The sequence below is a fragment of the Fusarium proliferatum genome (genome assembly GCF_900067095.1).
Source record: "Fusarium proliferatum ET1 genome assembly, contig: FPRO_scaffold008, whole genome shotgun sequence".
Lineage (NCBI taxonomy): Eukaryota > Fungi > Ascomycota > Sordariomycetes > Hypocreales > Nectriaceae > Fusarium > Fusarium proliferatum.
Window position 1 is genome coordinate 743,965 of NW_022194797.1, and position 12,637 is coordinate 756,601.

General features: G+C 47.1%; 7 protein-coding genes across 7 annotated transcripts; 5 read left to right on the plus strand and 2 right to left on the minus strand.

Moving 5' to 3' along the window:
* Positions 1-688: 688 nt before the first annotated feature.
* FPRO_13976 (putative endothiapepsin precursor) lies at positions 689-1,930 on the plus strand (the record flags this gene model as incomplete). The annotated part of the gene is made up of 1 exon (XM_031218951.1): positions 689-1,930. The coding sequence occupies one exon, from the start codon at positions 689-691 to the stop codon at positions 1,928-1,930; it is 1,242 nt and encodes a 413-aa protein (XP_031084758.1).
* Positions 1,931-2,433: 503 nt separating this feature from the next.
* FPRO_13977 (uncharacterized protein) lies at positions 2,434-4,260 on the minus strand (the record flags this gene model as incomplete). The annotated part of the gene is made up of 3 exons (XM_031218952.1): positions 2,434-3,850; positions 3,906-4,021; positions 4,114-4,260. The coding sequence occupies 3 exons, from the start codon at positions 4,258-4,260 to the stop codon at positions 2,434-2,436; spliced, it is 1,680 nt and encodes a 559-aa protein (XP_031084759.1).
* A 1,665-nt stretch (positions 4,261-5,925) lies between these two features.
* On the plus strand, positions 5,926-6,657 carry FPRO_13978 (uncharacterized protein; the record flags this gene model as incomplete). Its single annotated transcript, XM_031218953.1, has 1 exon — positions 5,926-6,657. The coding sequence occupies one exon, from the start codon at positions 5,926-5,928 to the stop codon at positions 6,655-6,657; it is 732 nt and encodes a 243-aa protein (XP_031084760.1).
* A 724-nt stretch (positions 6,658-7,381) lies between these two features.
* Positions 7,382-7,777, plus strand: FPRO_13979 (uncharacterized protein; the record flags this gene model as incomplete). Its single annotated transcript, XM_031218954.1, has 1 exon — positions 7,382-7,777. One exon carries the CDS (start codon positions 7,382-7,384, stop codon positions 7,775-7,777), a length of 396 nt encoding a protein of 131 aa, XP_031084761.1.
* An 859-nt stretch (positions 7,778-8,636) lies between these two features.
* Positions 8,637-8,990, plus strand: FPRO_13980 (uncharacterized protein; the record flags this gene model as incomplete). Its single annotated transcript, XM_031218955.1, has 1 exon — positions 8,637-8,990. The coding sequence occupies one exon, from the start codon at positions 8,637-8,639 to the stop codon at positions 8,988-8,990; it is 354 nt and encodes a 117-aa protein (XP_031084762.1).
* Positions 8,991-10,083: 1,093 nt separating this feature from the next.
* Positions 10,084-10,623, plus strand: FPRO_13981 (uncharacterized protein; the record flags this gene model as incomplete). Its single annotated transcript, XM_031218956.1, has 1 exon — positions 10,084-10,623. One exon carries the CDS (start codon positions 10,084-10,086, stop codon positions 10,621-10,623), a length of 540 nt encoding a protein of 179 aa, XP_031084763.1.
* A 348-nt stretch (positions 10,624-10,971) lies between these two features.
* On the minus strand, positions 10,972-11,682 carry FPRO_13982 (uncharacterized protein; the record flags this gene model as incomplete). Its single annotated transcript, XM_031218957.1, has 3 exons — positions 10,972-11,066; positions 11,119-11,500; positions 11,611-11,682. 3 exons carry the CDS (start codon positions 11,680-11,682, stop codon positions 10,972-10,974), a joined length of 549 nt encoding a protein of 182 aa, XP_031084764.1.
* Positions 11,683-12,637: the final 955 nt, after the last annotated feature.

Sequence of the window (12,637 nt, forward strand, 5' to 3'; positions counted from 1 at the left end):
TGACTAACCAGTGCGCTAATGCAGGGCACGTCAAAAGCGTTTTCAGTGGAGTTGAAACATTTTTACAGGGAGGATCCCGCTGGATCCCATCGCAGATCAACGTCTTTCATCGTTGCATTCGATCTGTTCACTCATCTCCCTTGTGGATGTCAAACAGCTATAATCCAAAGATTTAGTTTCGCCCTTCAGATGCCATCCAGGAAATGTTTGTCGTGACTGTTTTGGCGGAAGCTCCCGTGTATCACCTCATGAAACACCTCGCCCTGACTAGCCGCGTGTCAACCTCCACCACCAAGCTGACGTACAGTACAAACAACCAACCCACAACACGATTCATAGCCAACCCACCCACGTTAAACGCCACAGACATTCTCTTCCGCCGTTGATCGCCCCACGCTGCAACCCGGTATCCAATATGGTCGTTCCAAAACTCGTCCGTTCCGTGGGGCCCTTGTGCCGGTTGACGCGTTCTGTGAGACTAACAAAAAGCCAAGTTTTGCAGTTTTCATCCCGAGTTCCAGAATGCGGAGTTCCGATCTGTTGGGACTTCGGGAGTATATGAGTTTTTGTTCTTCCCCTTGTTGAGAGGCTTTTGGTTCTGATGTACGCTTCGCTGTAGCCATTCGTTCTGTACGGCACGTTCACTTGACTGTTTCTTCTTTTTTCGTTGTATCTACTCTCCTTAATAATGAAGTTCTCTTCGGTTCTCACGAGCGGGCTCGCATCTTTCACACTGGTCGCTGGCCTTCCGACTGTTACATCACCAAGTGAACATTCTGTTCAACAAGTCCGAAATCCCGTATATAAGCGCAATGGAATTGCGGCTCTCGACAAGATATATCGAAAATATCACATCGATCTTCCGGAATATCTCAAAAGTTCATTGCTTGCTCGCCGAGACAGTATCGGCACCGTCGCCAATAAACCCATCGAGAATAATGCCGAGTGGTTGACACCAGTTCAAATCGGAAATCCTCCAAGAACATTCCAGATGGATCTTGATACAGGGTCATCGGATCTTTGGGTATATGGTTCAAAGGTAGCTACTGCAGGCGGTAGCAGCAACCGATACAATGCCTCCAATTCCAAGACTTGTGAGGAGATGGCCGGTGCAAAATGGACGATCGAGTATGGTGATGGAAGTGGCGCATCGGGCCATGTTGTGAAAGATACCGTCTCCATCGGCGGCCTGTCAGTGGAGGCTCAGGCGGTACAAGTCGCTGACAAAGTGCACGAGTCTTTTGCGCAGCAGGAGGAGTTAGACGGTCTCTTGGGGTTGGGCTTCAGCTCTATCAATACGGTTACTCCAAAGAAACAAGAGACATTCTTTGACAATGCGAAAACAGAGCATGGAACTGGGGTCTTTACCGCGGATTTAAAGCATGATGCCCCAGGCACATATACTTTTGGCGTCATCAACAAGACAGCGTATGAGGGGGACATTACGTATACGAGTGTCAATCCATCAACGGGAATGTGGACGTTCACTTCAACGGGATATGCCGTTGGAAAAGGCAATGCCACCAAGACGCCCATCACCGCCATCGCCGACACAGGGACATCACTCATGTTCCTCCCCGAGGCAGTCAACAAGGCGTACTATGCCCAGATCGACGATGCCAAAATCGACGCAACAGCAGGAGGCTACGTTTTCCCGTGCGACACGAAAATGCCCGACTTTACGTTCTACGTGGGGGAGACTGGTATCACTGTCCCGGGTGCTTACATGAATTTCGCACCGCTTGAGGGACCTGTCCCGGGGGAGAAGGAGGGGAAGAGAGAGGTTGGGACTTGTTATGGTGGATTGCAATCGAGTGCGGGCGATATCAATATCTTTGGTGATATTGCGCTCAAGGCGGCTTTTGTGGTGTTTGATGCGGAGAAGACGAGGATTGGGTTTGCGAAGAAGACTTTGGTTGGATTTGAGTAGGGAAAAGTTATAGATATCACAGCAAATTACACTCTTTTATGATTCATATACACGTGTATGTTGTTTTATGCTGTATGTTAGCAGTGAAACGGTGAATAGTGCAATACTGCCTGCTCAGTCTTTGTGCTGTGCACGTGCACAAATGCACAAAGTTGAGCAAACACACAAAATCAAGAAATCGCGCACAAAGACGAGTTGTGTGCTACTCTCCACTTATGCAGGGGCATGGCTTGCACTACTTGTCTCCGTTCTCTCTCCAGTTGAGAAGTACCTCTGAGGGACCCACAGTAAGCACGATGTACCTTTTTTCACATGTAGGAGTCTCAACGATAACGGCTTTGATAAGATAAGAAAACCACTCCCATGTCCGCTCAGCACTAGACATCGGATCCGAAATCACACTGTACTCAACACCAGCAAATATTCAACCCAAGTGTTTGTTCTCATTATCATGACTGTCGTATATTCTATGAAATCACGCTCTCATCAGTGTCTGTGCAATTTTAAACAGCGGTGATCACCCCAGGTCCGCATCCAACAGATGTCAAATGCCATCCAACCGCTCTCTCAACGTTCCTCAATATCTGCGGAACGTGCTCGCTCTTCATGTGCATCATGCCCAGTACAATCCCAGCAAGGCACGCACTCCCAAACTTTGCGACACCATGCTGCAGCACTTGTTTGACACCCTCTCTGATCTCAGGGTCACTGCACTTGAAGAGAACAACAAACAACGGCTTCATCACGTTGTTATCCATGAAGCGGAAGTTTGCTTGCGACCCTTTTAGCTCGTCGAGGATACGGTGCGTCGTGGCGATGATCTCGCGGTACACGGGCTTCGCGTCCGGTAACACCTTTGCATCCGTGTTGAGCTGCAAGTGGAGACTTGACAGACACTCCAGGTACAGTGCTTCAAAGACACTGGCTGTCACGTAACTGTGCGGTTCCTCATTTTTGCGCTGCTGCGTGTAGCGGTAGAGCAGCACGAAACCGTTGTGCCAGCTTGAAAGGACCGAAAAGGCTTTCTCCCATGTTGCTTTTGTCGTCTCTTTGTCGTCGTCAAAGAGATGATGAGCTAGGTGATGCTGCGCGACATCCCACCATCTCAAAGCTTGGTCCAAATCGTGAAATGAAGAGGGCATTTTGTCTATGGAGTATCTGTGTCTTCCCAGGCATCGCTTCGCGGCTAGGAACTCATCCGTGTCCCCGGTGATACCAAGTCTCAGGGCCCAGGGGTAGGTACTCAATCGCTGTATCATGTCAAACAGGGCATTCTCGTAGTCATCAAATACTAAATCTGATAAAGATACACCTTCTTGGGCACTTCGTTTACTGAGATATGCTTCAAAAAGACGAGCAGCGTGATCGTGGTGCAGAACAGCTGCGTGCATGTCCCCGCGAAGGATATCGTAGGTGAGAAAAACAAGAGCCACGTGAGTAACACTACGCAGCGCACGGAGTGTAGAGGTAGCAGTCGTTACAGCACGTACAGTACGTGTATAGTACTGAAGTGACAGCTGATGCGCCTTATCAGCAGCTACAGAGTCAATGGTAGGCTGCGTGAAGGCGTTGACGGCACCGCCTAGGGCACAGCACGTCTCACGGACAGCGGCATCCTCATGGGCCAGCTGAGGCGTGATGGTAGCCAAGGTGTTGTGAGGGAGGGTAGTGCCCTGCTCGTTGGACCAGAGGAAAGTGGAGAACATGTCATATTGCGTCTGGTCTTTGAAGAGCGAGAGAATGTAGGTTGGCTTGGCCAGGATGCGTGTGTCGGACTGGGGTGCTGCACGCGTGGTCGCCACGGCTGTAGCTGTGGTGTTGAAGCTGACGGATTGGCTCAGCGGGAAATGACATGTTAGACCGACGGCCTTGCACCGGTTACAGATTGGTTTACCCTCATCACATTTCACTTTGCGGCGTCTGCATAATATTAGCAACAATTTTTTATTTGTCTGTCTCTTCTGTCTGCACGAACTTGCACTCTTTACAACCAGTACGTGTCTTGAAAGACTTGGTCTTTGGCTTCTTATTAGCGGCATTTTGGCCCGAGCGATCTGCAATGTCAAGGACAGCCACATTGGCATTCGGGATCTAAAGGCGATCAAAAGATAAAACATGTAAGTAAGCCACCGACGACATGAAACGGGTCTGCCCTAGCGGCAATCTTGTGCTTTTTTGCTCACCCGTGGCTTGTTGTTGGCCGGGACCGACACGATCTGAGATGCTGACGGGTCGCCGCCGCGAGGGGGTTGCACACCGCCACCACTAGAAGAAGACGAGGCAGAGGCAGAAGCCTTAGGTTTAGGCTTGAGAGCTATCGTCTGCTCCATCACTCGCACGCATTTACCCTGTCGGGACCGAAAGAGTGTGGCGTGACTGACGGTATGGGGAAGGCGAGCCAAATGCCCGAGATGACACGAGGAGGGGGATGCGTTGTGAGTGAACTGTTCACTTTCGGTGGAGGAGTTTCAGAGCGTTTAATCCTACTGTATCCACATCCGGTGACTCTATACCCAATCATCACTCGGCCTGTGCGAGTTACTCAAAGAAGTTAGGGCTGAGGTCTCGTTTATTTGACCAGATTCCGAATTAGACAGGGATCAGCGCTTCGGTGATCTTGGCTAACCGTCTCAAAACCTCAGCTGCATTCTGACTGCATAAAGACTCTGCAATAAGCGAGCATTAATAACAGATAAATGGTCATATCAGGGACATTCTGCTTCGTAGTGCTAGAGATGATGCCAAAATTTGCCTTGCTGGCTTCCTGATCATGTCCCAACCTCATCATCAGTGCATACCTCACTAATCGAGAGCTGCCCAAGCTTGTGCTACAGACGTGATCTGCGGGCTGGATGTAAGGTCTACCTTGCTTTTGGCAGACTGTTGACCAAACTTCGCTTACGTCTCTTTGCCCACTCAAATTGGTTAGTCTTGATACAAGTGATCGACGTATCCTAGTAAGGGATGCTACACCAGGTCAACTTACAGGGTTGCTTTCTATCAACTCCCGTGGTTTTGTTATGAAGGATGAATACTACTGATGCTAGGGCACGACTGTTGAGTGACAGCAACTGGTGGGTGGAGGTCCAAATTTGCTGAAGTCCGGAGCCTCGGCGCAACAGCATCGTCCGCGTTCTTGACAGGACCTCGTTCAATGTACTGTGTACTAGCATGATCTTGAGCTCTATCGTCTCATACATTCCGCAAAGGCCTTAACCTATTTGGTTCCTTTCTTCTGAATATATTTTGCCACACTGGAAATCCGCATATCGATCTCTGTGATAAGGTTAAAAGATTAAAAGAGGCCTTCAGCCCCCAGGCCACAAAGATACAGAACACCAATAAACACATAAAGGCAAAATACTCGTTGCCCTTTCTCGATCTCTTACGCTATGACAGCATGGACTTCTGAGCACCAAGAGCATCAATCAATACATACTTGCGACTTAAGCTTCACAACAAACCGCAGCAAGTTCATTGAAATGGTCATTCAATATTCCTTTTTCAACCATGGAAGTACCTACTAGCCAGAAGATCAAACCTTTGATAGGTAACTCTTAAGGTAAAACAAACAAAGTTTTTTTATTTTCTTCTATGTTATGGGTTATTAGCTCAAAAACTCTGCGAAAGGAAGTTACATCGTCCAATACCTTGACACCATGACGCAATACCTTCTATAACTTCTGTCAAAGCTTCCATACCGAAAAGTACACATCATTATGCTGGTACATCTTCATGGTTGCGGGGTCAAAGCCTTAAAATCATCATCACGAGCTTGAAGGACGCCCAATAACAACATAAAAAGGACATCTCAAGGTTTTAGCTGAAAGGTTATTTACTAGAATCACGGAAGTTTCCGTTCAGATGATGTATAAATAGAACCTGTCTCCGCCCTCATCATGGAGAGGACACTGTGAAGTAATAATCTACAACTGAGAGTAAAACGAACAAACTTGACATTCTCAGCCATCGACAACATAATTCTTTTATGAGACATGGCTTCTACTGCGCAGGCCACAAATGTGATCTCATCAGTCACAGACCTGAAGGACTTCATTGACTCGATTCCCTTGGGTGCTACGCTTTATCTCGACCTTGAGGGCAAAAATCTCAGCCGCAACGGGACTATTACCATCATAACCATTCTCGTACACCCTACCAAAGTCACGAAGCTTATCGATGTTCAGACTCTTGGTAGCGCCGCTTTCACCACGGCTTCCACACATGGAAAGACTCTCAGAACTGTACTCGAAGACCCTCTCATATCCAAGTGTCTTTGGGATGTTCGAAACGATGCCGACGCCCTTTGGGCCCACTATAAGGTCCGCCTTGCGGGTGTAACAGACATACAGCTCCTAGAGAATGCCTCAAGAGTTGGCGGCAAAACCTACATCCGAGGGCTTAACACCTGCGTCGAGAAGGATCTAAGGCTGGGATTCATGGAACTTCACGGATGGGCCAGAACTAAGCGGGCGGTTACAACTCGCATGGCCGACGACGTCTTCTCCCGCCGCCCGTTGGACGCAGAGACGGAAAAATACTGCATCAACGATGTTTTACACCTGCCTGCGCTACAGGATACTTACACAAAGCGGCTCGACAGTCGATGGATGAAAAAGGTTATGGACGAGAGTGCGCGTCGCGTGGTCGAAGCCTGTTCCCCAGGATACGAGCCCCAATCTGAGAACAAGAAGCTAGGGCCGTGGGGATCAGGATGGGGCGTCTAGACATTAAGCATAGATGAGTGGCTTGAAAGATATGAAGAACACAGGATGGGTGCATTGCAGGAGGAATTGTACGGCTGTGATGACGCTGACTATGACAACTGGTATGATCGGGAGCGGATCAATTCTAAAGACGCCGCATGGGATGGTACTTTCGATGGTTGTTGGGAACATTAAATATACTAATTTCGGTGGCTATCTATTGATAGCTTTTATCCACACTTTTATAAATGCCGCAAACGTAATCTGATATTATAGTAGAACTGCTTGTTGACAATCCATTTTGTAAACAGATGCTGTCGATTTGTCCCTCCGTCTATTTTCACGAGAGGTATCTTTTAAGGCTCTTTTCGGAACAATACCTATTTTCGTCTAACCATTGTAAGAATGTAGAAAAAGAGGTGGAACAAGAGAAGCTTGAGGCCAGTACTGCACATATTAAAGGCATGGTTCTATGTGTTCATGCTAGAGAACTAGGGACAAACAAGGGAAACCTAAGTATGATGTTCAACCTTGTTAATTTGCAGGGGGTACAGTAGGAAAAAAAAAAAGATTATAAATTAAGCTGCATTGCCTTCACAATCCCAACATTCAGTCTTCGTTATCAACTGAGTTCTCAGCCACAAGTCTCAATTGCAAGTAACACATCTAGCTAACATCAGATCCTGTACAACATATCACCAGAATTCTCACGTTGTAGTGTATTGCATACACTGCACTATATAAAATGGATCAGGCATCTTCTACTACAATGCATACAACTCAAACCAGGGCTTTCAACACCTGGCTCTGCCTGACCGAGGTCCGAACCAAAGACATTCGTGGCACTCTGGATGACTTGCGACAAGGGCCTCCACGACCGCTTTCGGAAGAGGAAATTAGCAGACTCATGTTTATGCTCGGTCATGTCTTCCACGCCACAGAAATGGCGCAGAAACTCGTAGACGAGCACGATGAAGACCAGAAGCGCGACCTGCAAGCCGTGTGTCAAGAGGCAAGGGAGGTTATGATTGCGGTGGATTGCATACAGATTGCCATCTGGCGACTCAACCCCGATCGACGTTGTCTTAGTCTCAATGGGCGTGTCCGCCACAATCCCTATGAAGAACCTATTGACAAGTAAGAGGAGAGATTCGAATTGGTGGTATATCTGAAAGTGTATGGATCAAATTGCTTTCATCCTCGGCTATACGTTCTTGAGGAGCTTCTGAGACTTGAACGTGCCCGGCATAAATAGAATCACTTAAATTGATTTATAAACTCCAGCGTCCTTTTATTATCACACTTTTCCTATATTATCCCGAGATGGCCATGTTGCTTATGTTAAGAATTTGAGGAATCTCATTCATCCTTGTAAATGTAAAACCTGCTGTAAAGTTAATGTCAAATTGTTGCTGTATAATAGAATATCTCGATAGAAGCTAGCTGCAAATTGTCCCTCTCTCATAGCTCAATTAGTAAATTCGATAACCCTTCTGTGGGGATTTGGGCTTGGAAAGATTCTGATGAGAAGTCAATCTTAGATTATTGCTGTATTGATGTCCATGTATCTCAGCCTTCGTGACCGCTGTAGAAACATATCTAAACCGAATTCAATACTACACGTTGGAATTAGGCGCTGTTCACTTGTGACTCTCTATATTTGCATGTAAGATATGAGGTCTGTATTCTGTTCGTTGTAATTGCTTCCCACGTTCTCCTCGATCAGTAACAAAAAGCCCTGGATTCCTCTGTTCTCGTCGCGCAACACGATTGGTCTCGAAGAACTCAGAATGAATAAAGAGCATCTGAAATTTATCTAAGTATTTCCTCATCCCATGAAATAGCAGCAGAAGAATTATAAATATAGCTGCTGTGGCTCTTCGATCCAAGACTGAATATTCACTTTCACTTCAACTCTCACTCGCAACATATTGCAATCTTTAGCAACATACATAATAACTCAACAGACCAGTCAGAATTTTTCAATCGATTCTAACGCCATGGCTAATACTTTCAAGAACATGTCGTGCCAGGCCATAACACTCATCGACTTGGTGTTTGAAAAAATAGAAGCTGTGCGAGAAGCTGCTCCACCAATGCCCTCTCAGGAAGAAGTCGACCAACTGCTTTCCTATCTCAAGAGACTCAAAATTCACATGACTGGGATGAAAGAACAGGTGGATGCCCCAGATCAAGAGCTCACGCTGGCGGCTGTGGTTACGCAGGCTAGCGAAGTCATGTTTGAAGTGGACAACATGCAATTTGCCATCTGGTTAATTGACCCCGATCGCCCTTGTAAGAGCATTCACGGTGATGGTCGCGATCACCCATTGGCACACCGGATTGATCAGTAGGAAGCAACTTCACATCATGGCATAGAGAACAAATCGGAGAGCCAATGCACTAAAGGTGGCTTGGGTCGATTTGTTGCGAGATGTAATGTGGTATCCAGGAAAGGCTAGAATGCAGTGGATATATCAGGAGTTATACTGATAGATGTACGAGCAGGTCGAGCTGATTGGTATTTAGGAGTCTCTTGAGGTAAGACTTCGGCGTCACTGGGGGTAACTAAGACTGCAAGATCAATTTATTAGAAACTTAACCAGTGCTTGTCATCACCCTTTGACTGAATGTTCTAATCTTGTTTTGTTTCTTGCATGGTAGAATATTAAAAGTAAGTCTGTGAGTGCGTCTGATGTAAGATACTGTGACTTGATCATATTAGTTGTCTTATCATTGCCGTGGAATGATTCAGGACACTCGACTACAAATTGTTCCAACCTCATGGTTGGGTCAGAAAACGCGGTATCTTTGGGAAACCTTCGAACCCAAAAAAGCGGTATAGCTGCAGACTGTTCGCATGAGATAGCAGATGTGATGATGTTCCATTTCCTGACAGGCCTCCGAAAATGCTATGAACGAGCTCCACCGATGTTTTGAGTTCTAGGCCTTGAGGACATGGAGCTTGTCGATAAATGTACTTGCGAATGAGGCGTGTTCATATTTAGGAAATGACTCTTCTAGTGCGTTCGGACTTGTGCATGTTTGTTGGAAGCTTTACCAACTGTTCTACGGTCCAGAAACTTACAATACACACCGCAAACAGAAAGAAGCTCTTTGTAAGAGAGTTTTGCCGAACATACAAAGGAGGCTATTATTCTATCTCTGTCTTAGGCAAGCGTCTGGTTTCGGTAAGAGGAGAGGATGAAGAACGCCATGGCTTGCATCGAACAATGAGCTCCTAGTCTGTCCAAGGCCTAGTTATGTTCTGTATTATGTATTGTTCAGCTCTGTTACCAGGAAAAAAAGAAAAGAACAGAAATTGGTTTTCAACGATATAAAACCCTACTTTCCTCAACAACTGCACCTGAATGCTACACCGGTAAGACTCACGTCCGCCGTCTCAAGTCTCAGACATTACCCGGTAATCTCAAACTTTGCACTGACATGGCTTCCAACGCGCCAGCAGTTATGCCACGTATCGGCGTCTCATACAGCACATTTGTGGAATTGGTTTGCAGAATCAACAAAGGGACATTCAGGGACGCAGCAATTGACACTCTAGGCAAGGTACAGAAAGCCCACCAAGCTCAATCGCGAATCCTAAATTGCTACCCTGACCTTACGACCGTTATTCTTGGAACCGCTAGGCCGCCTTCCCGCAGATATCCATCACAGCATGAGATCGATGAACTCCTCTGTGACCTGAGAAGTGTGAGATACTTTTTGTTTGACATGGAGCATCGGTTCTGCTCTGGCCACGAGAATGAGCGGAATATGTTGCAGCCACTGGGGGAGGTAACAGCAGACTTGGAGAGACAGCTGTATTGTATTCAGTTGGCTATCAACAAGCTTGATCCTTATAGAGGACCTAAGGATATCTTTGGCATGTATTGTGGTGTTCTTGTTGATGAGAATTTGGCCAGAACTGATGAAGAGGGTGGCACAGGTAGGATTGAGGAACAGATGCAGGAGATGGCAATCTAGATAGGTATGGTTCTTGAACAGGAAGAAAATTATAGGAGTTTTGAGAGTTGAGCACTCTTTAGCGAGCACCCCAAATTCTACGAACATACTTCAGAAGGACACTATCCTTTGTACAGCCACGAGTTTAGTGATTGGTGGGTGATGGAGAGTCTCAGTGCCAGTCATCCGAAATCTATTACCTAAAGCACCATGTAGTCTAAGAAAACAAAGAAAATATGCCTATGAAATGCCAAAACAGAAACAAATGTCGCTTTTACACCATTCATCATCTTCCCCCATCATCGTTTGCCAAGTTGTATCCAAATCCACATTCCAAACCGCCAAACTGCCATATAAATGCCAGTATCCTCAACCACTGTGGTTGAAGTTCAAGTTACCATGCATCTGGGACAGATCTCCCAAGTCATGCCCCGGCACATAGCCCCAGGCATTCTCGTTCCACCCTTAAGTGACGATGTTAGTTTTGGAAGATGAAGCCATGGATGAACAACTTGCCGAGCCCTCCAACATGCCCGTGTGTAGGTACCCCGATAGAGGGCATATGCATGCCATGCATTTGCGCAATGCTCGCTGCCTGCAGCTGATGGCAAGGGCAGGCTTGCGCAACTGGGGCCTGGTGCACGTGCATTATTGTGCTGGGTACGAAAAGCGGAGGGCAATCCTCCGCATAGAAGATAGACCCGTGTCCCGGGATAGCTGTGTAATGCGTTGCCACCGAATATTCAGTCGGGGTGGCGGGCGACGGGTCAGGGCTTGGCGATGGGTTTTTCACGTCCTTATTGCGCCTCACCCTGGACTTTGGAGCCTCTTTCCTTACACGCGGAAGTTTGCGGGCACCTCTCCTGGGTGAGGTGCTGGGGCTCTCCTGGTTTAATTCCTACATCAGTCAGCTTTGTCGTAGAGTGTTTGTCACGGTCTATATCTTGCCTCATCCATGTGAGCTGCAGTGCGCTTAGGTGCCGATGAAGGGAGTGGTCGGCGCTGCACAGCACGCTGTGATGAGGGAGTCTCTTGGAAGGCAGGCAGTAGATATGGTCGAATGTTGTTGTTCTCAGACATAATTTGAGAAGGTCAAGATGTTGGGTGATATGAAATGAATGAAGGGTAAAGTTGCTCAAGCGCCGCTGTGATGCTGATGATAGCAGTCGAAAAGAGGAACTCCAATGGAACCCTCTATGGAATCAACTGTCCTTTTGACCTTCGCTGAGCCCTTTCATCATTTTGAGAATCACGTGTCTAGTTGTCAATTTGTCTGTTTGGTATGGTGATGTATCGGAAAATAACCGTTTGGTGGGTATTCACTCTACGGCGTGGCGTTGGAAATATGACGGGAATCAACGTTAGCGATGTGCTACTGCCTTCACCGACTGGCAAGGAAAATCCTTGTCCCATGTCTGTGCTGCTGTAGAGATGAGGTGGGCGGGAGATAGAGCTGCTGCGTCATGGGGCAGTTCCAACCTGTTGGGCCCTTTGCCGATGTTGTGAAGATGGATGATTACTTGCCCTGTGATATCATGGGGCTGCCAGTACGATGATACTTTTTGGCAGTCCAGGTTCTCGACTTGGCTGTCCTTGCACTCAGAGGAGCAAAGTTGTGATTGTAGGTGATTTCATTTCATTCTACCTTGGAGGCAGTTCCATCACTTCATGATGACTGCCATGCTCGCACTAACGAACAGCGCCACGAGTCAATAGATCTCAGAATGGGCTTTCTATACTCTCCCGTTCGACATCGAACGTTCTAGAAATCCTCTCATCTACATATCTCCACAAGTGCCAGCCAACACGGACGCATGGCGTTTTGCTATGGCCTCTTCTTCAGTGACAGTGTTGGCAAGCGTATGCACCACCATAGCTATTGTCGTAGATGGGCAACAGGGGGCACTTCCTCACATACTAGTTGAAATGTGATATATCCCATTTATTGAAGCCTAGCGTGTTCGCATTACCATCTAGCATCGGAGCTGCCATGTTCTAGCGCTTCTTTCCATCAGATCTCAGTCTCCACGAAACA